General features: G+C 40.9%; 1 protein-coding gene across 1 annotated transcript; it reads left to right on the plus strand.

Annotated features, from left to right (window-relative positions):
• Positions 1 to 4,992: 4,992 nt before the first annotated feature.
• On the plus strand, positions 4,993 to 21,354 carry LOC117946682 (soluble guanylate cyclase 88E-like). The gene is made up of 17 exons (XM_034874967.1): positions 4,993 to 5,574; positions 6,414 to 6,590; positions 7,772 to 7,904; positions 8,922 to 9,096; positions 9,981 to 10,072; positions 11,932 to 12,189; positions 12,324 to 12,468; positions 13,647 to 13,772; positions 13,853 to 13,973; positions 14,865 to 14,994; positions 15,406 to 15,552; positions 16,046 to 16,192; positions 16,736 to 16,892; positions 18,041 to 18,150; positions 18,627 to 18,716; positions 19,061 to 19,179; positions 20,585 to 21,354. The coding sequence occupies exons 2-17, from the start codon at positions 6,463 to 6,465 to the stop codon at positions 20,952 to 20,954; spliced, it is 2,448 nt and encodes an 815-aa protein (XP_034730858.1). The 5' UTR covers positions 4,993 to 5,574; positions 6,414 to 6,462; the 3' UTR covers positions 20,955 to 21,354.
• The last annotated feature ends 2,835 nt before the right edge of the window (positions 21,355 to 24,189 follow it).

Below are 24,189 nucleotides of genomic sequence, written 5' to 3' on the forward strand. Positions count from 1 at the left end.
TAAGGCAAAGGGGCGAAAGAGGGAAAAGGAGAAAATTGGAAGAAAGGAAACGGCTATGTCACCACCACTACCTCCCTTTCCACCTCCACCTCCCACAATAATTTCATTTCAAATTCCAAGGCACTGAATGCATAACCGCACTGGCATGCCGTTATGGAGCCGGCTGCAGTTAATGGAATATTTAAATGCAGACTGCGGAACCCTGAATTTCCTTTCTTTTCCGAATAGTGTGCAGCACCCCACCACACCCCTCCCCCCTTCTACCTTTCTCCTATCTCTCGTTCTAGAATTGCCTTTGTTAGGATTTGACACTATTTTTACACCTCCAAGAGCAATGTATTTCCATCGGCTGCATTTGAAAGGGCCTGTAGAGAGACAGAGTGAATGAGAGCAGCTTTTGGTCAGGTGCTATTAGCTTCAACCGATCCATGACACATAGAAGTCAATGCAAAAAAGGAGTGACAACAGACAAGCCTACATTACAGACTTTTTAAAACGGCGGTGAAAGATTCAATTAAGCTAATGCAGAGAGAGACAGAGAGGGAGGACACATCTGCACGGGCATGTGACTAACCGTAACAATACCTCCTGACTGATATCGCCAAAACCCTGCTTTGAATAATGATGGAAGGCTGGAGAGAGCCGGCATTACATTGAGAGCAGGCCCGCATAAAAAGAGTGAAAAGTGAAAAGGTAGCGGGTGGAGTAAAAGATACTAGAAAGGGGGTGGGGGGGGGGGGGGGGGGGGGGGGGGGGGGGGGGATGGATGGAGATGCTGACAACTCAGTGAAACTGAAAAAAACAGAGAGGGAAGCAGCATGGAGGGGAGAGGGAAGAACACAGAGGAGCTATAAATACAGGAGAGAGAGGCCCTTGGTTGCATGAAGCCACAATAAGATGCCCCGACATTGTTAGCATTCAGCTAGCGTAGCATTATAGCCGAGTTCCTGCTGTAACAATAGAAAAAAACAATAAGAGGGAGGTATCATGGGATTGTGCTGGATGTATATACTGTAGGTGGGGAGGCTGGGCGCTGAGCGAGGGGATTGAGACTCGGATACAGATAGACTGCCATTAAGTATTCAACCACGGGGTCACAACAGTTACAGCTCTGCCACAGAGATGGTTATTTCCATTTCTCCACATCCTAGGATTCATCCCTAGCTCTTGTGCAGTCACAGTCCTGCTACACCGCAGGGATTTACAATTTTATGTGGAGGGGCTGCTGGCTGTAAACACTGTATAATAAGAAGCAGTTTAGGGTGGGAGTTTGTCACCCAAGAACTTTGCGGTTGAAATGCTCCGATAACCCATTTGCTCTTTGTGCTAATGCTTTAATCAATGTCCCACGTTTGAATGGTGAGCTCTTTTTTCTTGTTTGACAATATAAAATGATATCAGCCAATCACTTTTAGCTGGAGCTGAATTGGTTCAACTATGAATGATTTCCTCCAGTGACCCTTTCTCCCCAGATATTGGATCATGCCTCCTTTGGGCTGGCTGAGCCTGATACCTTCTTTAAAGCGGACCCGTTATGCTTTTTCTTATTTTCTTTCAATATAACGTTACAATGTCAGATTTTCACATTAAACGTGGCCAAAGCTTCAAATAATGTGGTTAATGTGTAAAAGTAGTCAATGTGAGCAAAAAAACTGATAACTGATGAGACCAATACCAGCATTGGTATAATACTTGTATTTGTACTATAACATGTTTAAATGTTTTACTGTTTAAAGAAAACAAGATTTCCTCATAATGCCCATCGCTGCTGCACCTGTATTCACCCTTTTTGTGAGAGGCCCTGCAGGAGCGCCTGTTTCTTTAATAAAGATTGTTGCGTAGAATCTGCGCTTCGTTCAGAAATGACGGCCGCCAAGATTACCTACAGCCAGCTATGTAGCATTAGCGTTCAGCTACTTAGCAGTAGGCTAACGTCAGAGTACGGAACCAAGCGGCACTTTCTACTGTCAAAAATCACAGTAAAAGGCTTCTGAACCAAACTCTACCCAGTCTGATATGTTTCAGCAGTAATGAGACCTGAAATTGGGGTGAATTAAAAACAACTTGGCAGTGAAGATAACAACTTCTACTGCTGTTGGCATGTAGCTACCATAGTTAGCAGTGGACACTAACGGACTGTAGCAGCACTTTCTACAGTCAAACATTGCAGAGAAAGGCTTTAAAACCATATGCTCAATAACCAGAAATGTTTCAGGAGTAATGTGACCCAGAATTGGGGAGAATTTAACAACACTGGCTGCCAAGATGACATGGTTTACTGCTGTAGCATGTGATTACATGTAACAATTTTAACAACATTACAAGTCCCATGGCATGACATGGTTTTTTAACATTACAACAAATGCGGACCCACAGCCTGCCTATGGTCCCCAGTGGCTAGAAATGGTGATTGGTCTAAACAGAGCCCTGGGTATCCTGCTCTGCCTTCGAGAAAATGAAAGCTCAGATGGACCGATGCCCACCCAGACAATGTGGCGCACCCATGAGAAAAGAGAGACATTATGGCTTCTAAAACGAGCAAAGTGGCAGTTGGTCAAGGACAAGCCTCCATCATCCACCTTGCCCCCCTCCTCTCATCCTCAATAGCTACAGACACAGAAATGGCATGTCCTAAGGTAAGCTCATTGTGCAACTGGCTCTAGTCGTTAAGACTAGTAAAGTGCAATCTAAGAACGGTCCATTTGCATTTAGTGGCTGTAATTCTGCACCAAGGCTGAATTTCGGGAAAGAGACTTTAGATACAGTATTAGGGGACAACTAAGGTCTATGTAAAAGAGACTTCAGATACAGTATTAGGGACTACTAAGGTCTATATAAAAGAGACTTCAGATACAGTATTAGGGGACCACAAAGGTCTATATAAAAGACTTCAGATACAGTATTAGGGGAAAACTAAGGCCTATATAAAAGAGACTTCAGATACAGTATTAGGGACTACTAAGGTCTATATAAAAGACTTCAGATACAGTATTAGGGACTACTAAGGTCTATATAAAAGAGACTTCAGATACAGTATTAGGGGACCACTAAGGTCTATATAAAAGAGACTTCAGATACAGTATTAGGGGACCACTAAGGGGTATATAAAAGAGACTTCAGATACAGTATTAGGGACTTCTAAGGTCTATATAAAAGAGACTTCGGATACAGTATTAGGGGACTATTAAGGCCTATTTAAAAGCATCAAAAAAGCACCATGACATGAGACCTTTAAAAAACACCTCAGTAGTTCCTTCCTGGAACAGATAATATATCATAGAAGCCCGGCTTAGAGATGTGTAACACTAAGCCAAGAGTAGAAAAAACTGTTGAAACTGAAGAGTTCAGAATAGTAGGAAATCTAAAAGTTTTAGCTCACATGGATTTCTCTAAAATGTGTTTACCTCATTGGTTGAAGTTCTGGCCACATTTTACGAGAAAATCTATTCTACAATATATCTATCTATATCTATATCTACAATGGATATTATACCATTGTAGATATGACAGAAAATACGGAACAGCATAATATGTCACCTTTTAAAGATATTTTTTTGCTGATTTAAATCCAGCTCTGTGTCATGGCAGTGTGTTTGGAACACCGTTCATCTTCAACACAATGCCCACACAAAGATGACACAGAGTTGGTTTAAAATTAGCCAAGAATAAAGTACCTTTAACTTCTCTCACAGGCTTCATTAGCTAGTAAGCTAGCAAGCTTGCTCACTGAGGTGACTTAACAACAAACCCCCATGACAATGTTAGGGTAAACCAATAGATGCCAATATTTCCTCAGTAAAATAACTTTTGCTCTATTGAATTGCCTGTCCAGTCGGGAAATGACACAGAGTTGGATATTTTTAAAAAACGTAAAAGATTATGGGCTTTTGAGAAAACATTTGAGGTTGGTGCCCCCCAAAAGCCATACCCCTGCACAGCTGTACAAACATTGTGAGGGAGGTGTTCCTGGGCTCCCTGTTAGTGTTTGTAAAATGACATGAATGGACACCTTTTGAAACAGCAGCACCTTTCTATTTTTCTTGGAAGGAAGGAAGGAAGGCAGGGTGTAATATTGGCAAAAACAAAAAAAGTCCAGTTGTGTCGTCTTTAATGAAAGCATCCACAGTCTCTGTGTGGAGTTGTGGTTGGCACCCTTGGCACATTGTTATCTCCCTCTGTTCCTTGGTTGAGAGGCAGCGGCGGACCTCCCAGGCCCCTGTGTGGCACAGTCGCACTAGAGGCTATTAAAGACAGGCAGCAGCACCTGGCAAATAGGAGAACACAGAGAACATGGAGAGGGAAAGAAGCAGAAAGCTACACAAGAAATGGAACAGAGAGCGGCTCATTATCGCTCAGAGCAGGTATTACAGGCTAGCTGTCAGCTCACCTTTGGGTTTTCTGGAGCAGTGTCGTTGTGGCGAGGAAAGTGGTGGCTGGGAAAATGAATTCTGGCTGACAGTGTTTTCATAATTACATGATAGGTGTGAGCCCTCTAACCTTCAAGATCAGAATTTAAATATGAAAAAAAGTAGAAGTGGGGACCAAGTCTGCTCTTTTGATGAAGAAAATTATGTTTTAATCAGGTCTGTGTGTTTTGTAACAGGGTAGATATAAAAGGCCACAAATGTCATAAAATAACAGAGTGTCTGATCTTTCTTGTCTGGATTCACAAAAAGGCCAGCGCAACAAATTTCATTTTCAAGCTCTTGTCAAACAGCAGAAACAGTGGATAAACCATGGGTAAATCAAAGATGTTGTACCAGTGCCCCCTAGTGAAAATGGTGAAAAAAGTGGTTAAGCAATAACCTTGAATCTGCAGGTGCTCGGCATGTACGTCACCTCACTTAGACCCAGCCACGTATTTTGCTCTTGTTTTACCACATATGCCTCGTTTTATAAAGACAGACTATTCTTTTCAAAATTAAAAGTTGTGTATGCAGGTCAAAACACAAATGTTTGTCACATATCAATCTTGACTGATCAGTGGGCGATAATGGCCTCCTTAACAGGAGGCCTTAATGTTTTGAAAGGATCTCTTCCGCTTCACTTCACACACAATACAAAACCTTTTAAATGCCAATCTCAACACAATGCCCGTCAGATTAATGTGCACCTGACTGTAATTATGCAAATTTGAAGTAATTAGCCAAGAAACCTGGTTGCTCTAATGAGTTGTTGCAAAAGAGTACAGGCTAATTTCAGATAATGAGCCTCACATTGTGCGCTCCGGTTTACATAACACAGAAACTAAATGTCTCATTTTAAAGGGATTCCCATATGCAGTAACAGCCTCCCACAGACTTCATCTCCATACAAATGCATTACAAATTAGACTCAGTATGTTTGCCAGTTTACGCAGCTAAGTCTTAAAAAAAATACAATGTTTTTATCTACCTGCCACAAACATGCCTCTTTACAGCTATTTCGGCCCAGGTCACCTATTGACCTGACAAGTAAGTGTCAGGGGAGAGCGCACATGTCAGCTGCAGGTGGAAACTCTCAGCAGGGAGCGATGCTGTGGCTGCTGGCTGCCACAGTTGAAGAAGAGGATATCACAGCACTGAGGGACTGCAGGTAAAGGGACTTCTCTTTTCCCCTTCACATTCCTTTTATTTATTAACCATTTTGGTTGTATTTTATGCTTTACTGTCGCTAACAGATGGGAGCATCACAGACTGCTTGATTTCACTGTGATGTTTTCTTGTATTTGCACCAGTGGTGACATTTTACAGTGAGTGTAGAACAAAGCAGCATCATACACAGGAAGACTCACAGCTAAAATACTTCCCTTTACTGCTGCAACTAACGGTTATTTTCACGTTCAATCTGTCTATTTTCTTGATTATTCGATTAGTTGTTTGGTCTATAATATGTCAGAAAGTAGTAAAACATGGAGATCAGTGTTTCCCAAAGCCCATGATGACGTCCTTAAATGTCTTTTTTTGTCCACAACTCCAAGATGTTCAGTGTACTGTCACAGAGGAGTGAGGCAACTACAACATTTTACACCTTTTAGAAGCTGGAATCAGAGAATTTTTACTTTTACTTATAGAAATTGACCAAAGCTGATTAATTTAATAGTTGACAAGTGATCGGTTAATCTCTGCAGCTATACTTCCCTTATTAGGAATCTTGCCCTTTTCCTAGATGTAGGTGCTGAGAAGGTTACCTTAGGTTTCATGAAGTTGTGTGTGACACAGAGCATATTTCCTTCTTTCCTTCAATGCCCGCAGGTGGATAGAACGTTATGCCTAAATATGATGGTTTTGCACTGAAATCTTTACAATTAGGTAAAATGTCCTATTTTAATGTAACGAGTGCCATGTCCATCCTCCAAAGACTGTTTTTTAATCCACAGTGATATTTTAAATTGCTGACCTATACTTAGGATCCTGCATGTCATTTCTCCTTAGCTAAGCAGTTAACTTCGGTATCAACCTGGAGGTCTCTAACCCTCTTAAGATGTACGGCCTCTACTTAGAAGCAGTGAACGATTACATAAATGAATCATACGGAGAAGATGTGTGGAGATTGATCGAGAACCGAGCAGAGATACCCCACCTCAAGTTTGTCCGACATCAGATGTACAAGTAGGTTGTGTTTTTGCAAACTCAGGTTTCTCCACCATACTGTGGTAAATACTACTGTAGTTTTCAGTGCTTGAATAGCAACAGACTATTTTTTGGCAAAAGACTAACCAGATACTTATTGAAGTTGCCATAGCATGTATAATAGCATAATGCGTAGACCAGGGGTAGTCAAAGTATTTGAATAAAACGGAATTGTTTAAAATTAAGTTGCATATTAAACTGGGCCTACAATAACATGTAGGCCCAGTTTTACATACAGTTTTAGTGTTAAACATACATGTGGGACAGGGAATCCTTAGGATAAACTGTATCTGTGGATTGCTACCTTAGTGATGTCCTTGTCCATAGGCCAGTAACCCAAACATCAATGTGTTGTTTTTTTCACAAACAGGCTGATTCAAATATTTGCCAATAATTTGTTGGATTCATGTAAGACATTTTCATTTTTGGAAACAACAAAGAAACCCTTTAATAATTATGCCTGATGATGGTCTAGTACCAAAACATTGCCTACCATTACATTTATTATTTGCAAGTTAGAAAGTGTGCAGGAATTTCTGTTCAACTTTTGACTTACTCCAATGCACCTGTCTCACGTTTTAGATGTGGAAAGTATTTTTATGTACAGAAAAAATTATTCATTTGGTGGCCCCCCTGCAGTAACTCTGAGAACCGCCTAGGGGCCCCGGACCCCTTATTGAAAAATCGCTGGCTTAGGCCATTGCTCCATTCAAGTGCAGCACTGCTATAAATGTTCTGCCATTGAGGAAATATTTATTCTTTGGTTGGCATACTCTATTTATGGGCCTAAGCTTTATAGTCTGCAGCTTAATTGCTGACTTGTGATTGTTACTATGACGATGCACTTTAACACAGTGGACCCACTGTCATAAACAGCTGTACAGTGTAACACTATGATACAGTCGTATTGATCAATTATCGTTTTGACTACTGAGATACTTTTTGATGTTGGGCCCTATCCTGCCTTTGATTTTGATTCCAGGTTTCATGCAAAGCACTTTGAGTAGCTTTCTTGCTGAAATGTAATTAAATGAAGATGTCTTGCCTTTTTCTTACTGAAAAGCTACTTCCTCCTAAGTAAGTCCTTTTGGGACAAATAGCAGCTAACCAAGAAGAGGTCAAAACATAGGTTAATTAATAACTTCCCTTCTACGTGACAGTGACAACCTGATTCTGCGGTTGGCAAAGGCAGCAGGCGAGGTTCTAGGAAAGACCCACGATGAGCTGATGTACGCCTTCGGGGTCTACATGGTCAAGAGGATTGGAAACTACGGATATGAGCGGATCCTAAAGGTGATATGGTGACAAATGCATGTCCTCCTTATACGCTCCAATATGACTAAATGATAATGCATTAATAACTAAAATATATCAAACGTGGCCTGCTCTACTGGCCTCTGACACTTGGCAAGTGATGCACCGTTTCGTATTTCCGAATCAATGGAATGCGCCTGTATTTGGAGGCAGCCTGGTGAACCTTAAATCTTGCAAATTGTGTAGTTAGCATGAGCGCTTAACAGGGGCGGAGCCAGATGTTGAACACATCTCAGCCAAAACATAGAGGATGTCGGGGGGGCATGCTCCCTATTCTTTTCCCCCTTTACGGCAGCCACATACCTTTTACTTTTTATTTATCAAGCAATTTGATAAAAGAATGCCTAAAAATCTGTACCATTTGGGACAGTTGCCATGGAAAGAAAAGCATCTGGTAAAGCCTATGCATCTAAATGTTCAACAAACTGCCTACATTAGTTTGAAATCAGAACATAAATGTTGAGGATTTTCTAATTTGACAGCTAAAAAGAGGCAAAAAGGTCAGCTTTGGTAGGGCTGCATGACAGAGGCAGTGTAGGAATTTGGCATGAACAGCGTTCATAATCCAAACTATTTTTATCTTATATACATTACTGGAACAGTGTTTACAAGTAGTAATATATAATATGGATGGATGGATGGATTTTCTTGTCCAGTCAGAGAGACTGAGGGGAAATGCCACAAAGTTAAAGTTTTTTTTAAACCCTTTTGGGGCTTTTAAAGAAAACCTTTGGGTCTGGAGACCGGGAAGGCACCTTCTCAGTTTCCGGTGGTCAAAAGGAAATAGTAAAAAAACACAAATCCAAACAAAGTTATGTTAATGAATTCCCTAATAGGCCACAAAGATCTCATTCATTCATTCAAAATGGAAACAACGCCATTGCCGTTTATTTAGTATCATTGCACTGTGGGAGGAAAAACAAGAGTATATTCATAATATAGAAACCAAAGATCTTGTTTACATTTAATTTGGATATCATTTTCCATTTGTTCTAGGTTTTGGGGCGAAATGTGCGCGACTTCATCAATGAGCTGGACAACCTGCACGAGTACTTTCGCTTCTCCTTTCCCAAAGTGCAGCCACCGAGCTTCTGCGTGGAGGAGGAATGCGAGACGAGCCTCACGCTGCACTACCGCAGCACCCGCAAGGGCTTCACTCAGTTCGTCAAAGGTAACAGGAGCCACAGCGGGGGAAACGTTGGGTGTACACTTTACCACGGTGACAGGAAACTGGGTTTGATCCCCAACCCCAAGACCTCTCTGTAGTGTAAATCTCCAACCAGTGTCTATGTGGGTTTCTGCCTGTTGCATGCTGGGAAGGCTCTAGCTTCAGGAACCTGAATGTGTTTAATTACTAAAATATTAGTGTGACTTAGCTTGTCCATTTTACATGCCGCTGTTCCTTTTAAACACAGGACACAGACCCAACACACATTAATAAAGCCCCAGAGTAGTATTTATGCACATTTTACCTGAACTTTTAGCTGCATTACAACTTAACGACAATTTAACTTTGATTATATAAAAGCAAACTTTTGTTCACTGTGTGTGGACATTAAATTAAGTCTCTGTACATATATTTTCATACTGTAGTGAACTGAAGGTTGGGACATTTAATCTGGAGTGGGATTTGGTAAGTAGTCCATAGTACTAACGCAAATTAAATGTAAACTGTAGTACAAGCCCTACAAGACATGATGAACTGTAAGTTTTGAGCTGTTCATATTTTGTTCGATTGTTTTAATTAAATGTATTAAATAGCAGGTGAATATCAGATCAAGAAAATAAATTAGTACAAGTTGGCATAATTTCCTACCTCCTATGTATTTTTAGTGAAGGAAAAAAAACTGAAAGCAATGAGCTTTGTGTACAAAACTGTGGTAAAAAAAGTGAACAGTAAAATATGCAACGCTCTGCAATGCCATCAGGCAAGGTCAATCAATCCAGGCTAGGTCATTAATTCAAAATGAAACAGTGCCTCTAGTTTACTCTGAAATAAAGCTTACACAAGCCTACTGTGACTGAATGACCAGTGTGTGTAATTGTCTCCTGCAGGGCAGCTCTCTCAAGTGGGACGCCAATTCTACAACACAGATATCGAAGTGGAAATCCTATCTAAAGAGGAAACCGAGAAAATGACATATGTGGTATGTACTCGGGCTTAGGTCGAGTGTCAGTTGAGCTGCCGAGCGTCTCACCTTGACCCCGTGTCAGTTCAATCAGCATGGAAATCATTCCATCACCGGAGTTCTTATTTACACTAGGACAAGTGTTTATTGGATGGAGATAAGTGTTTATTGGAATGGGATGCGGGGTAAACTCATATAACAAATGTAAAATGTTCAACCTCATTTATCTAGCACTAGCACCAGCTAACATCAATGTCACCCCTTTTGTTGACATGGTCTTCTTTGGAATGCTTTTCTATGGGCCTTAGTGGTCCCCTAATACTCCATCTGAAGTCTCTTTTATATAGACCTTAGTGGTCCCTAATACTGTCTCTGAAGTCTCATTTATATAGGCCTTAGTGGTCCCCTAATACTGTATCTGAAGTCTCTTTACATAGACCTTAGTGGTCCCTTAATACTGTATCTGAAGTCTCTTTTATATAGACCTTAGTGGTCCCTAATACTGTCTCTGAAGTCTCATTTATATAGGCCTTAGTGGTCCCTTAATACTGTATCTGAAGTCTCTTTTATATAGACCTTAGTGGTCCCTTAATACTGTATCTGAAGTCTCTTTTATATTGACCTTAGTGGTCCCTATTACTGTCTCTGAAGTCTCTTTTATATAGGCCTTAGTGGTCCCTTAATACTGTATCTGAAGCCTTGGTTCAGAATTCCAGCCACTAGAGCCAGTCCCACAATGAGCTTTCCTTAGTATGTGTCATTTCTGAGTCTGTTGCTTTTGAGTAGGAGAGAGGGGGGGGGGGGGGCAAGGTGGATGCTGGGGGTGTGGCGTTGACCAACTGCCACTTTGCTCGTTTGAAAGCCATGATGTCAGAAAAAGGGGAGGTAACCTTGCCCCTTATGAGGTCATAAAGGCAAGATTCCAGATTGACCCATCTGAGGTTTCATTTTCTCAAAGGCAGAGCAGGATACCCAGGGCTCGGTTTACACCTATCGCCATTTCTAGCCACTGGGGGATAATAGGCAGGCTGAGGGAATGCATGTTAAAAAACCTCATGAAGTAGAATTGTCATGCCATGGGACCTTTAAGAGTTTTTACCCCCCTGAGCCGAAAGTCAGTGTGGATTCCTGAAATAACCAGCGAGCCTTTCACTACCCAACAAAGACAGCAACAAACTAAGCTTTCTCAAGACATTGCAGAACCCATGGGGGATACATGTTGTTAAAAATATTAGACCAGAAGGGGGAAATCCCAAGCATTCAACCCCGGCAAATCGCACCCTGCATGTAACCATGTCAGCAACGCCAAGTAACAAAACACAGCCATGTGATTATAGATGTGATATTTTTAACACATGCAAAACAGCAACATGCAATGCGACAAAATACTACATTTATGGAGGAGATCTTGATAAAATGTTAAAAGTAACAAAACTACAAGTTAGTAAAATGGTGAAACTGTTTGAGAGGTGTTGACACTGAGTAGATCTGTGTGTAGCATGAAAGCCAAGTTTGTCTTCACTCTGATTAGCCAAAAATCAGCCGTTGTAATTTGGCAATAGCTTTCAGCTACAGTAACTGCTTCTGATGAGAAAAGCTGTCTGCAACAAGCCAACACAAACTTTTTATAATGTCACAAGTTCATGGAAGAGATGAATGAAAGAAATAATATTTCCTCACAAAGATTGCTTTGGAATAGGATTTCAAGCTCAACATTATACATAAAAAAGCTACTTCATTACATACATGACTGTTTTATTGACTGCAATTAAGAAAAATATTTAAATTGTATTTTTTGTTGTTTAAACTACCATGAAAACACACTGACTTCAAGTTTTAAATGTTTAATCAACTGGAACTTGCCACTGCTCATCCAGGTTTATAAGATGAACTTCGATAACGCCGCCTTCAAACACCGCATGCCCCAGCAGAAGACGGCGCCGAGCTACGAGAAGCTGCCAATGAAGCGAGGTATCTTCTTTGACATGTTCCCCTTCAGCGTCATCTTCCGCCGCGACATGACTATGTACCGCATTGGTGACGGCCTCAAAGAGGTCTTCTCTGACCTCCAGGGCAAGAAAGTCAACGAGGAGTTCACTCTGATCAGACCCATGCTGGAGTTCAGCTGGGATAATGTGAGTTCAGAGGGACGCGTCTTATTTTTCCTGTCGTATTTGTCAAAACTAAATTGCTCTTGTCACTTACATTGCTGACTTGCTGACTTACCGACTTACTGAGCCACACCAATCTTTCTGCTGTCTCTTATCAGATTTACACCCATTTGAACAACGTGTTTGAATTGCTGTCTAAAGCGGTGGTGGAGAGCAAGCAGAAGGTCAACATCCCCAAACTGAACAAGGAGGAGCCAGAGGAGAAGGAAGAGAGCGAGAAAGCCAAGAGGGAACAAGAACGAGGTAACAGTCTCTCCATTTCAATCATTTTAAATGTATTATGTTTATGGAAAGGGTTCATTTCCAATAGATGGGATCACAAAATGTCCATCAAGTCATCTGGACAGAGCCAAATAAAATATTTATAATATATTCAGATGGAAATAAATATTAAATGGATTGAAGAGCCAAACCAATTGCACTGCATCCTCCATGCACATAAACTATATTTAAATACATAGTGTGACAAAACGGTGGCCTGCTGCTTGGTAAATGTCTACATGAAATAGAATAAAGAGAATTTAAATTCTCGATTTATCTGTTGCATATTGCTAAGAGTGTAGGTTTTTTAAGAGAAAAATAATAATAACAATGTTTGTCTTAATATGTGTAAGAATGAAACATATTAGAAATGGAAAAATTATATTGTTAATCGCAAGTATTTCTGAGACAAATAATTGAACAGTAACATTTGGAATTGTTATAGCTCTAATTCAGTTTTTCATCCATTTGGCTACAGGTGTTGCTCAAAACGGCCTGGGTGCTGCGCCTAAGCCTTATAATGGTAGGAAAAAACCCAGTTCTGATGTTGAACATAACCATTCGGTCATTGCCTGGGCTATATCTATGAAGTTTCACTTCCTGGATTGCTCTGATGCCGCCAAATATTTTGCCGTATGTCACTCTTCTCGGCCGGATGTCTGTTACCTTGCGCTTTCTTTGTGTTGGAATTTTGAATTCTGGTTGATTAATGAGGACTATGGTTAACTGCTCCTCAGATCTCTGCAGGTTAAATCCAGACAGATGGTAGGCTGTTCCAATCTGTCCAGTCGGAGTTTCTGTTGCACGACTAAAACAACCTTTAAACGTACATGTTCCACCAAAACAAGTTCCTTCCCGATGCTAATTTGCAGCGGCACTGTGCCCCTCTCCAACGCTTAGCTCCGCCCATGACGATTGTGATTGGTTTAAAGAAATGCCAATAAACCACAGCATATTTTTCTCCCATTCCAAAATGGATGAATGCTCCTCCGAAGCGCTGTGGAGGAAGGGCTGGCAATGCGAGATTGGCCATTTCCTGGGTGTGTTATTAAAATTCACTGCACCGTCGTCACACATTTATGCCCTTCTCAACTCGCTTGCCAACCAGGTTCATTGAGTCATGCATCCTCTCACTGTTTTTGCTGCTATGCCTCCATCAGAGCCGAAGGCGGTGGAGGAGATGAAGGGCACAGACCAAGAGTACAGCAGCTCTCTCACCCAATACAACAGCTCTACAAACTCTGGAGGGGAAGACATTGAACTGCTGGCGTTCCAGACTATCATCGGTCAGAGTTTGTTTTGTTTCTTTCCAACATGTTTTTAACTGCCACAGTCCTGTTGACCTGTCCCTCATGGTCCTTCTCAGGAAAGTGTAGTGAGACCATCTTTGAGGACATGCGGGAGCCTCCAAAGAAGCCTCTCCACCTGAAGGGCCAGATGAAGTACGTCCCCCCGTGGGACTCCCTCATCTTCTTGGGGACACCCATGTAAGACCACAGCCTATATATATTTAATGGTTTTGACTTAGAACAAGAGATCTTCAGGGGGCCACTTAATTCCTACAAACTGCCTACTTTATAACTTCATAAATATGTTTTGATATTTCAGTAATAAGGCTTCCTGATCCAGTTGTATCGTTGTTAACACTTTACCTGTCTCTTCACACCCACACATTTTCAGCAAGTGAGGGGACTTATTCTCTTTGCTTCCCTCGCAGGCTTTTGTTGTGCAAGTATTAGGCTTCATTAACAACAGCTCAATTGCTTAATTGAGAAAACATTAGTAACGTATAATAATCTGAATTAAGCAGATCATGAGAACAAGATTTCAGTTGAGAGCAACTCAAGCGTTGCAGAGTAGTGTGTACGGCATGACAGCCGTATATTGTACTGACAACATTAATGCTATGGATATATATTGGTGGAATATGCTGAATTTATAATGTGAGCCATTAGAGTAAAGATAATTGTTTTTTTCGCAAGTCTATATCTTTAGGACAAGCCTTTAGCTTGATTTTTTTTATGTATTGGCCTTTATTTGAGAATTACAGATAATGAAAAGACAGTTGCACAGTGCCCAGGTACAACAGATCAGTGTGTTAACCTATCTGGATGTAGTATTGAAAACCCAGGGCGTTTTTTTTTTTTTTTAAACTTCATAACCCATTGCAGACAAAAATATTAATGTACAGTGGTGTGTTGCCAGCATCTTTATTCAAGATTAAAGAGTTTCACTGAAATTAGTGTTGCATTCCCCCCGAAGTCCTATCTAATTTTAGAGATTGGATTTATCCATGCCAATTCATTAACTACATTTACATTTTTTGCTTTCCTTTATCTTTTTACAGTTTGTACATTCATTTATCCTCATTCTTGCAGCATAGAGACAGTGGAGGACATGATAAAGATGGGTGTGTACGTGAACGATCTGAACCTGCATGACTCCAGCAGAGAGCTGATTTTGGCCGGGACACAACAATCGGCTGAGCTGCAGCTGGCCCTCGACCAGGTGATGAAAAACCGCTGAATCCCGAGTCTGCAGGGAGACAGCGCCATACTGACAAAGCAGGTTTCAACCGGCTAACTCAATTGTACAAAATCACAGACCAGGGCAGGCAGTTTGAGGTGGTTCATATCGTCTATAAAATGTACTGAAATAAGACTTATGTGAGTCAAAGAAGTCATTATATACGATACGCAAGAGGCACAAAATGTAAGAACTACCAGCGATCTCCACGAAGCAGCCTGACCAGGTGAGCCCAGGTGAAACCCCTGCTCCCGCATTGATTTCAACTATTAAATCCACTTCAGTCATGCAGGAGAGATTAGGAGGATTAGAGAAGGCAAAGAGGGATTTTTGAGCTTTCAGAGAGATGAGACTGTAACTGTAGACTCTTTTGTCCCATTTCTGATCCTCTAGGAGCAACAAAAATATGCCCAGCTGCAGGAAATCATCAAAAAGCTGGACGAAGAGAAGAAGAGAGGAGATTCTTTGCTGTACGCCATGATCCCTAAAGCTGTGGCCGACCGTCTCAGGAAAGGGATCACTGCTCTGGAGACATGCCAGGTACAAGGCAGCACTGCCTTGTACCTGGCATGTCTCATGCTCGTGTGTCAGTATTAAAAAAACAAATATCACCTCTAACATGCACATAACACAACTAATAAACTGTGTAAAGTAGCAACTTTCAGACGATAAATGCTGGAATAATTTGTTCAGTGGATCTTTCATATATACACTATACTTTATTTAACATGATTGTAGCAGGAAGCAATATGTAGCAAAAAAAGAGAAATATTTGCAAATTGTATTGCAAAATTTGGCAGGAAAATTGCATCTACATTTGTTCCCAAAATCGTTCAGCCCTAGCTAAAAGTATACAACTAAATGGTTTAAATGAATGGGTAGTTGACCAAAAAGGTGAGGAACCACTGATCTCATTGATGACTTAAGTTCCCTGTGACTGAGTGACCCTATGCTCAGCACAAGCATCTCATTCTGGTGAGTAGACTGATGCTCACAGAGTGAAATCATCAAAACTTGTTTGTTTGTATTCCAGGTCTTCCCAGATGTGACCATCCTGTTCAGCGACGTTGTCAAGTTTAACGAGATCTGCATCCACATCACACCCATGCAGGTGGTGGACATGCTCAATGAGATCTACATTGTCTTCGACACTCTCAGCGAGAAGCACAATGTCTACAAGGTCAGTGAAAGCAGCACAACCTAAAGTGTCTGCACATGACTCCGTTGCTTGCAACGGTTGAGTTTATTTTTTGCATTTTTGTATCTATCAGTTTTTGTTGCCTACTAAGGTTTTTCTTTTCCCCGAATGTAAAATAAAAGCTGATGATTTTCTTTACATCTGACTAGTTTCCTCCAGGAGTATAACATTTCAGCTGAATTTTCCTGTTTTATTATCAAGGTGGGAAAACTTCTGAAACAGCGTTTGGAACACCTTGGGGCATGCAAACTTTACTAAAATCAAAGTGAAACCTTGCCTAAATCAACAAATGTATAATTTGTGAATAACAGCTCAGATTTGAACCGTTGTACAAACAAACATTCTGGTGTGTTTAAGTCAGGTGCACACACCTCTGGAACGTACATTAAGAGACAAAGTTGAATTCCTGTCGGCTATTATTACTGACTCTGGTTATGGAGTGACACTCAGTTCAATTAAAACAATTCACAAAGTTCTATTCAGTTTCTTACTACAATGTGGAAATTGCCACTCTTTTCTGTCCAGGTGGAGACTATTCGTGATGCCTACATGGTGGTTGCGGGCGTGCCCAACAAGACAACCTTTCACGCGCACCACATCTGTGACATGGCGCTGGACATGCTGAGCTCCATCGACCACCTCAAAGACCCCTCCACTGGAGATAACATCCAGATTAGAGTTGGTGAGCAGTACATTTGTCTGGATCTTCAGTGGCTTGGCCATGATAACACACACCAGATTATTTTAGGTTTTGGCATCAGTTGGCCTACGTCAGGGCCCAGGGGTCAGACACCCATTACTGACTCAGTGTCTTGAACCTTGTACTTCAGACCATGTCCAAGTTGGGCTTTTTAGCCACTAACCAAAATAACCCCCAAAATTATCATTTAGAGATCTTGGGTCAAAGATTTTTCCTCAACCAGAGGACCCAAGTAAAGTACACAGTTTAAGACACTGTTTCCTTACCGTCAGAAGGGGTCACTGTTCTGACCCCAACCACATATTTTCCATTACAAGTCATGTTTTTATCATTTGTACATCCTTAACTGTGTTTAAGATTTAGTCAAATCTTTACCTAAGGACTTGAGGCCATCAGACTGCTAGAATTGAGGTGAGTTAAATATGACTAAACACTTTAAATTAAAGACGCATTAAATAAGTAAAAACTTATCGACCGCTAGCAATTGGCCTAACCAATGGCAAATACTGTGATCTAATGGTCTGTAACTGATCAAAATAAGTAATGACGCCGCAATAGAGCCGAGATAAACCAAATACTCACAGCGGTGATCTGATTGAAACACAAAGTGGGGAGCTGTAAACCATTTGTTCTGATCGTTGTATTGGGGGCGTATCCCAGCATGCATTGTGCTAGAGGTTTGTCCCTTGACAGGTTGCCAATCTAGATACTTAACTCCCTAAGAAAACATTGCTTTTTCCCAAGGGCAGAAGAAAACCTCTTTCCAGTCACGGTTGGAAAGCAATGGTTATTAGAATAAATCAACAAAACTACCACTCTTGCAGAAAATATAGGCTCATCATGTTATAACAGTGACAGTAACCTTTTAAAACTGCTGCACCTTTGAGGTAAAATATGAAGTGAATTGTATTTTCCACTCTAAACACAGGAGAAAGGATATACACATTATGTGCAGGTTGCAGTGTTGACCCTGTTGTCACTATTGGTCGCTTATAATGACAACCTTGGAATTTAAGGGTCTGAATAAATGTTGGCTCAGCACTCGGGCAGTTTATGAATAAATCATAAGCATTATCATCAGCTCATGTTTGGGTCTATGAACTCTCTCTCTCTCTCTCTCGCTCTCTCAGGTATTCACTCAGGTATGGTGGTGGCTGGTGTGGTGGGCCTGAAGATGCCTCGCTATTGCATGTTTGGCGACACTGTGAACACTGCCTCGAGGATGGAGAGCAACGGAGTGGTGACCAAACTAGCATATTTTTCAACCCATCACCCAGCTTAATGTGCTAAATAACCCACAGCAATAGTATAAATAACGGCAACAAAAGTTATGATTTCCTTCAGTCAAATTCATGTAGATTGGCATAGAAACCCATTTTCTGTTTAATGATGCTTTAGTGTATGCTGCTTTTTATTTAATGCAACAGGCGAACCGCTTCATTTGCTTTCCATTACTTACTTAATTTAAGTTAATGTCATGTTTGTGGGGAATCTGTTCTATGATGAAAAGAAATTAAAAGGGAGGCAGTTTGTGCGGGCTTAATTTCACTATACTGTGCACTCCCACAAAGGAAGAAAAGCATGAATGAACTCTCATTTCAGATTTCAGTAAGCTAAATGTTTTCACTTCCCTTTGAAAACAAGTTTTAGTACAGATGGACCTTGAATCTAAACACCCAGCTGTAGCAGTAGTTGTATGTGCTTTTGTCTGAGCAGGGCATGCAGATACACATCAGTCAGACCACCAAAGATCACCTGGAACATGAGCCCTTTATCATTGAGGAGAGGGGCAAAATATTTGTGAAGGTGAGTGGTTAAAACATTAAATCACAGACACACCTTTTGCTAATAATTTCTTTCTGCAAATATGGCTTATCCATCATCCACTAATTGAGATGGAGCTATGATTAATACATTACATGGCAGGTTTTGTAGCTGTAATACTTCAAGAACTTTATTCCAAGAAAGAAGTGTAGAATTTGAATAGTGGCACACCTGTATGTGCTGGGAATTTATCTGTAAGTACTATCTTGAGCTACATCAGAGGTATTTGCGACCTGACAGTGAAGTGTTTTAATACTGATGATTTTTAAATGAAATGTTCTTTCCAATATCTCTGATCACCACACTATCTTCCTAACATCTCCCAGGGTAAAGGCTACATGAAGACCTACTGGCTGAAAGGAAAGCAAGATCTATCGTTCAAGACCCCGGCAGAGCTGCGCTACAGCAGCGAACAGAAAGACTCTGATGACAAGAGCTCTAATGGGTGAGTAGACAAAAGGAGAGCAGGCAGCACCAAAGAACCCCTTTCCTTCTCTACACAGTGTGGACTCAGGATGCCCCCTGTTGATTCAGTCAGAGCTGTGCTCATTGCCCCCTGCAGCACCAGACAGCAAGCAAACTGAAAGGCTGTATTAGGTGTTTCTGTTTATTTGAAAAAAATCATGCTGACCAGCAAAAACAGCATTTTCACTCAGAGGAGGCCGGGCAACCGTTGGGTTACTGAAGCAACACAAAAACAAAATGGGGTGAGACAAAACAGCACTGCAAAAAGTTAGTCTGATGTCAAGCCTTTCAAAAGATTCTGCCCCTAAAGGGATAGCTAGGATCTTTTAAAGTGGTGATACATGAGGTAATCGTCTACTTTAAAGTCAGTGGCTGCGGTGCCAGTTTTAATCATGAGAAAGGGAATGTAACTTTTTTAACAGTTATAGCTGAAAAAAGGCACTAGTTAAGATTAAACAACAAAAAGACTTAGGTATAGGAGATCGTCAGATTGGCTCAAAATGAGTAGCACAAAACTTCTAAAATGAAGACGTAACTGCATGACGGATTAAGGTCTGTAAAAGTGGGTTAATTAACCATTGACTTTTGTCTTGTGTTTGTTCAACCAATACACCACCCCAACCTACTTCCTTACAAGGAACCCTAACCCTAACCTTACCTCCTTGTTTGCTCCCGCAATAAATCACACAGCATAAATATGACTCGTTAGGAGCTGCTGGTACAATCCACCTAAAGGGTCGTTTTCTGGGTGAGGACGGCCTGTTATGCACCTTTGCACTAAAATGTCAAAATTTGGCACCAGGAGAGATCCGCTGGTAGAGCGGGCGCTCATATATAGAGGTTTACTCCTCAACGCAGCAGGCCCAGGTTCGACTGCAACCTGCGGCCCTTCGTTGGATAGTCATCCCCCCCCCTCCCCTTTCATGTTTTCAGCTGTCCTAAAATCCCCCAAAAATAAACAAAATGTATATTTGTACCTGAATCGCTTAATAACACTACTTCATACCCTCCATTGGTTTTGATTTTTTGTGAGAAAAGTGGTTACTGTGTTTAGAATATTTTCACCACTTTACCTTGACGTCAGAAAGCCCTTTCCTTTGGCACTACATTTACTCAACTAGTACCTTCTGTATTCCTATTCATAAGTGCAACGGTGCCACGCATTGTTACAAAAAGAATAACCTGTGTCCAACGACGGATGTATTTGCTTATTTGTAGAAAACATGATTGTAGTGCAGGAATAAACCCTCTCTCAGATCCAAGTTAAGATACAACTATCATCCAAGAGGTCAAATGTAGAAATGTTTGATTTTATAACTTAAGACAATGATTTATATGTATTTTGTGAATCACTGACAAACTCCACTAATATGTAACTGCACTAGTTCCACAAGCACCAATGCTAAACGCATGGGATCCAACCTCCACATCCCCGGCAATGAGGAGCAAGCTGAAGGAAAGCCAAGCCCCAGCGACCTCCCCCTGGACACCCTGCCCCCACAAGAGGCCGCTAACGAGACCCCTGCCATTTCAACCGAGCCCCAGGAGAAGGAGAAAGCCAAAAAGACTAAGAACAACAAGGGGGCCAAGCTGGATGTGCCCCAAGCAAACACAGTGCCGGAGTCTTCTCCGCCCGCTGACGGGCTGGAAAACCCGGGTCCTTTACTCAACATCAAGAAAAACAGCTTCAGACAGCAGTACGCCAAGCTGCCCGCCAACCTGCCCATTCGCAGCGCCTCCTGTTCCATTCTGTGAGCACATGGTTGTAGTGAGATTACAAGATCACGCCAACATGTAACTAGGATGTGATATATGTTTAAAACATCATTGAAGTTTAATCAGGGGCAAGACAAAACAGGCATTTTAAGGTTTTCAACATAAGGTTTCTGATGATCTGCATTTTACATTTTGAATGCCGTATCATGACAAGGGGTTGTGAAAGATACAAGCTTTTGGGACATTTTGATTCAAATAAGAGCGAAACTTCAACTGAAGACCAACACTTAAATTGTTAAACCTTTCCCAGTCAACAAGTCTACTTTTATTAAGGTAATGTTTGTGCGATATTTAAGAATACACATGCTTGATATTCAGATACTTTTAACTTGACTGCTTACAAAAGATGCATTCAAAGTCACAGCATTTGAATTAACTTCAAGATATATCAAATGGAGAAAACCAGCAGGATTTGCCTTGTATAGAAATTGGGAAAGTACTTTAACACCCTGAATACTTAGAATTTACAGGTTTCACAACAGGTTTCACAACATGCCTTCCTAATGTCGACTGTTTTAAAGAAACAGAAGTACAATGACACGCAAAGAGCGCATGCACAGAGAAACAGAGGACCTTAAAATTCCACTACATTTCCATTTCCATTTACTACTATTTAAACACATTTAAAGTAAGCAGAAACAAAAACTACTTATATGGATGCTTTATTCAATTCCCTGAGAGTAGACATAATCAAGAGGTTGGATTTTATTTAGTTTAAACTAAACACTAGGCACATTTAGTAGTTCACTTGACATTTCACAACATTGTCTAAAGGAGTTTTGGTTCTATGTTCTGTATGTAACTGCATTTTTCTTACTGTATGACAGTCTTTATTTATAGAAAACGGTATGTACAGCCATTAAAACTGTCATGTTTTCATTTGTTTGTAATTAGGTCATGACACACCTACTTCTTAACTTGTTACAGTGGTTGGTATGGTCTAAAAATCCACTGACCTGCCAGTTACAGGTGTGACCAAAATGCACCTCTGGCCTGTGCACACTTTCACCCTGATTGAAGTAAATACTTCATTTTATACGGTCATAATCCCTATACATTCATTATTTGTTTATTATTAGAGACTGACGGGTAGAGCTGGGCAATTTGGCCAAAACCTTCTAGGGTATTATCTGTGATTTCATATCTTGATAACAGTATGCAAGACAATATAGCATGTTCAATAAGCAAATAGAATTAAGTACTTATTAAGTACAAATAAAACGTACCAAGTATATTTGCAATTTATTAAGAAATTTAATTACAAAATGAAGGTAACATGCAAGGATCATAAGGTAAAGCATTGTCTAAATGTAATAAGTATTGCCAGAAAACAGTTTAGCAGCTCTTTTTTCGGCATGGCTTTAAAACGTTTTTTTTATTTTATTTTTTTAAACATTGTTTTGCTGATAAATATTATCATATAGCCACGCCCTGCTGTCCGGCTTTGGACTACTTTCAAGATTATAGAGGTTACAGCAATTCAAAGAGTGTAAGTGAACGCAACTTCAATTTGTTTTACTGCCAAATAACCGTTCATTCCACACAACCTCCTGGGTAAATTATTATGATTTTGAAATTGCAAACCCATAAAAAAAAGCATTAACAAAAAAGCTTTCATAGATTAAACACTTAATACGCTTATTACCATTTGATTTGATTTTTTTTTCAATTCATCCATTTGTTTAGTCAAGAAAATGTCAGAAAAGAGTTTTTTTTTTTTTAAATCATCAAGATTTCCACGAGCCTAGGGCAACATCTTCAAATCAAAATACAGTATTTCGAAAATATTCAACATACAATCAGTGAAAAAGAAGCAAATTCTTATTTCAAAGACAAACATTTGGCATAATCAATGGATTCAAACAAACCAACAATCAAAGTAGATTTTTGATTGAGGGTCCAATTAAAGAAATAATTACAGCACTACACTTGAATCAAAAGCATCACACTGTCACACACATGCAAAGAGGATGGGACACTATCATGCCTTTGAACAACCACTAGGAGGTGATAGGATAACCGAACAGTCAATCCATGAAATCAGGGACTGGGAAAACAATCAATGGTTGTTTCTGGTTTACTAAAGTTGCACATCTAAAAAACAAACAAGTGAGATGGAAGGATCATAGATGTGATTATGACGTGTGGAGACAGTGAATCCCTGTTAGCTGCACACTGATCAAATTAAACCTTTGGCCTTCCCCTGAACCAGCATCTGTTCATCTCGATCTATGTTCACCATCTATCTCAGAACGCTGCGAGAGGAAAGACGGCAGCAGCGCAGAAAAGCACCTAAGCTCCCAGAATCCTCCATTCAATTCAGGCTCCGAATGCTTAGGCACAATTCCCTGACCTCAGTTGTTATGAGGTCAGTTATTCCTGTCTTAGTCATCTGGTGATAACACGCTGCCATTATGTGAGCGACTGTATGTTTGTGTATGTGTATGTGTGTGTGTGTGTGTGTGTGTTTGTGGTTGGAGGCTGGAAGGCCCATGCGATCTCTTAATGAAAGATAAGTGACATAATTAAAGCTCCTCTTATTATCTCATAACCAAAAGAGGCAAGTGTGTAAGCTGTGTACAGTGCGAAGGTGAGACAAGGAAAAGAGCTCATTTAAGGCCGAATGCGCTCCTTCACACACACCAAACACTGCGTTCACTTACAGCCACAAAACACTGCGTTCACTTACAGCCACAACACACTGCGCTCACTTACAGCCACAACACACTGTGCTCACTTACAGCCACAACACACACGCGTGCTACTCTCACACAGATATTCAGCAGAGTCCTCCCTGCCGATGTTTCCTTGTGAGATGTCATTACACGATAAAGAGGAAGCCATCAGGAAACCGCTTAAGCACTACTTCCTGTCTGTTGCCACGGCGACAGACCTCATTCTGCAGTTGCAAAGTTTACCACGCTTTAAACCCGAGTTAATTTCTTGCAGAAGGGCTAAGTGGGAGGCAAAACAAAGAGGCAGGTGTGTTTCGGTTTGGCAGCGCACACTGGTGGGCTGCTATTCCGTCCAGGCGCTCCTCTTAGGCCAGCTGGGGCTCAGCGTGACCTTTAACCCCAACATCTGACAACAGTTAGCATTTTGGGAGAGTTTATCGGACGGGTAAACACACAGCTTCAGAATCAAGGGACACTTCCTGATTCTGAATGAATCGTTGAATTCATGACTTCAGACATGTTTGCTGTTGTTGCCAAGA

The sequence above is a fragment of the Etheostoma cragini genome, chromosome 6 (genome assembly GCF_013103735.1).
Source record: "Etheostoma cragini isolate CJK2018 chromosome 6, CSU_Ecrag_1.0, whole genome shotgun sequence".
NCBI classification, from domain to species: domain Eukaryota; kingdom Metazoa; phylum Chordata; class Actinopteri; order Perciformes; family Percidae; genus Etheostoma; species Etheostoma cragini.

What these genes read in the sequence shown, in the direction of transcription:
- LOC117946682 (XM_034874967.1), top strand. Translation starts at nt 6,463, where the DNA reads ATGTACGGCCTCTACTTAGAAGCAGTGAACGATTACATAAATGAATCA. An exon ending in GATATGAGCGGATCCTAAAG is followed by an intron (nt 7,905 to 8,921) that starts GTGATATGGTGA and finishes CATTTGTTCTAG; the next exon opens with GTTTTGGGGCGAAATGTGCG. An exon ending in TAACATCCAGATTAGAGTTG is followed by an intron (nt 16,893 to 18,040) that starts GTGAGCAGTACA and finishes TCGCTCTCTCAG; the next exon opens with GTATTCACTCAGGTATGGTG.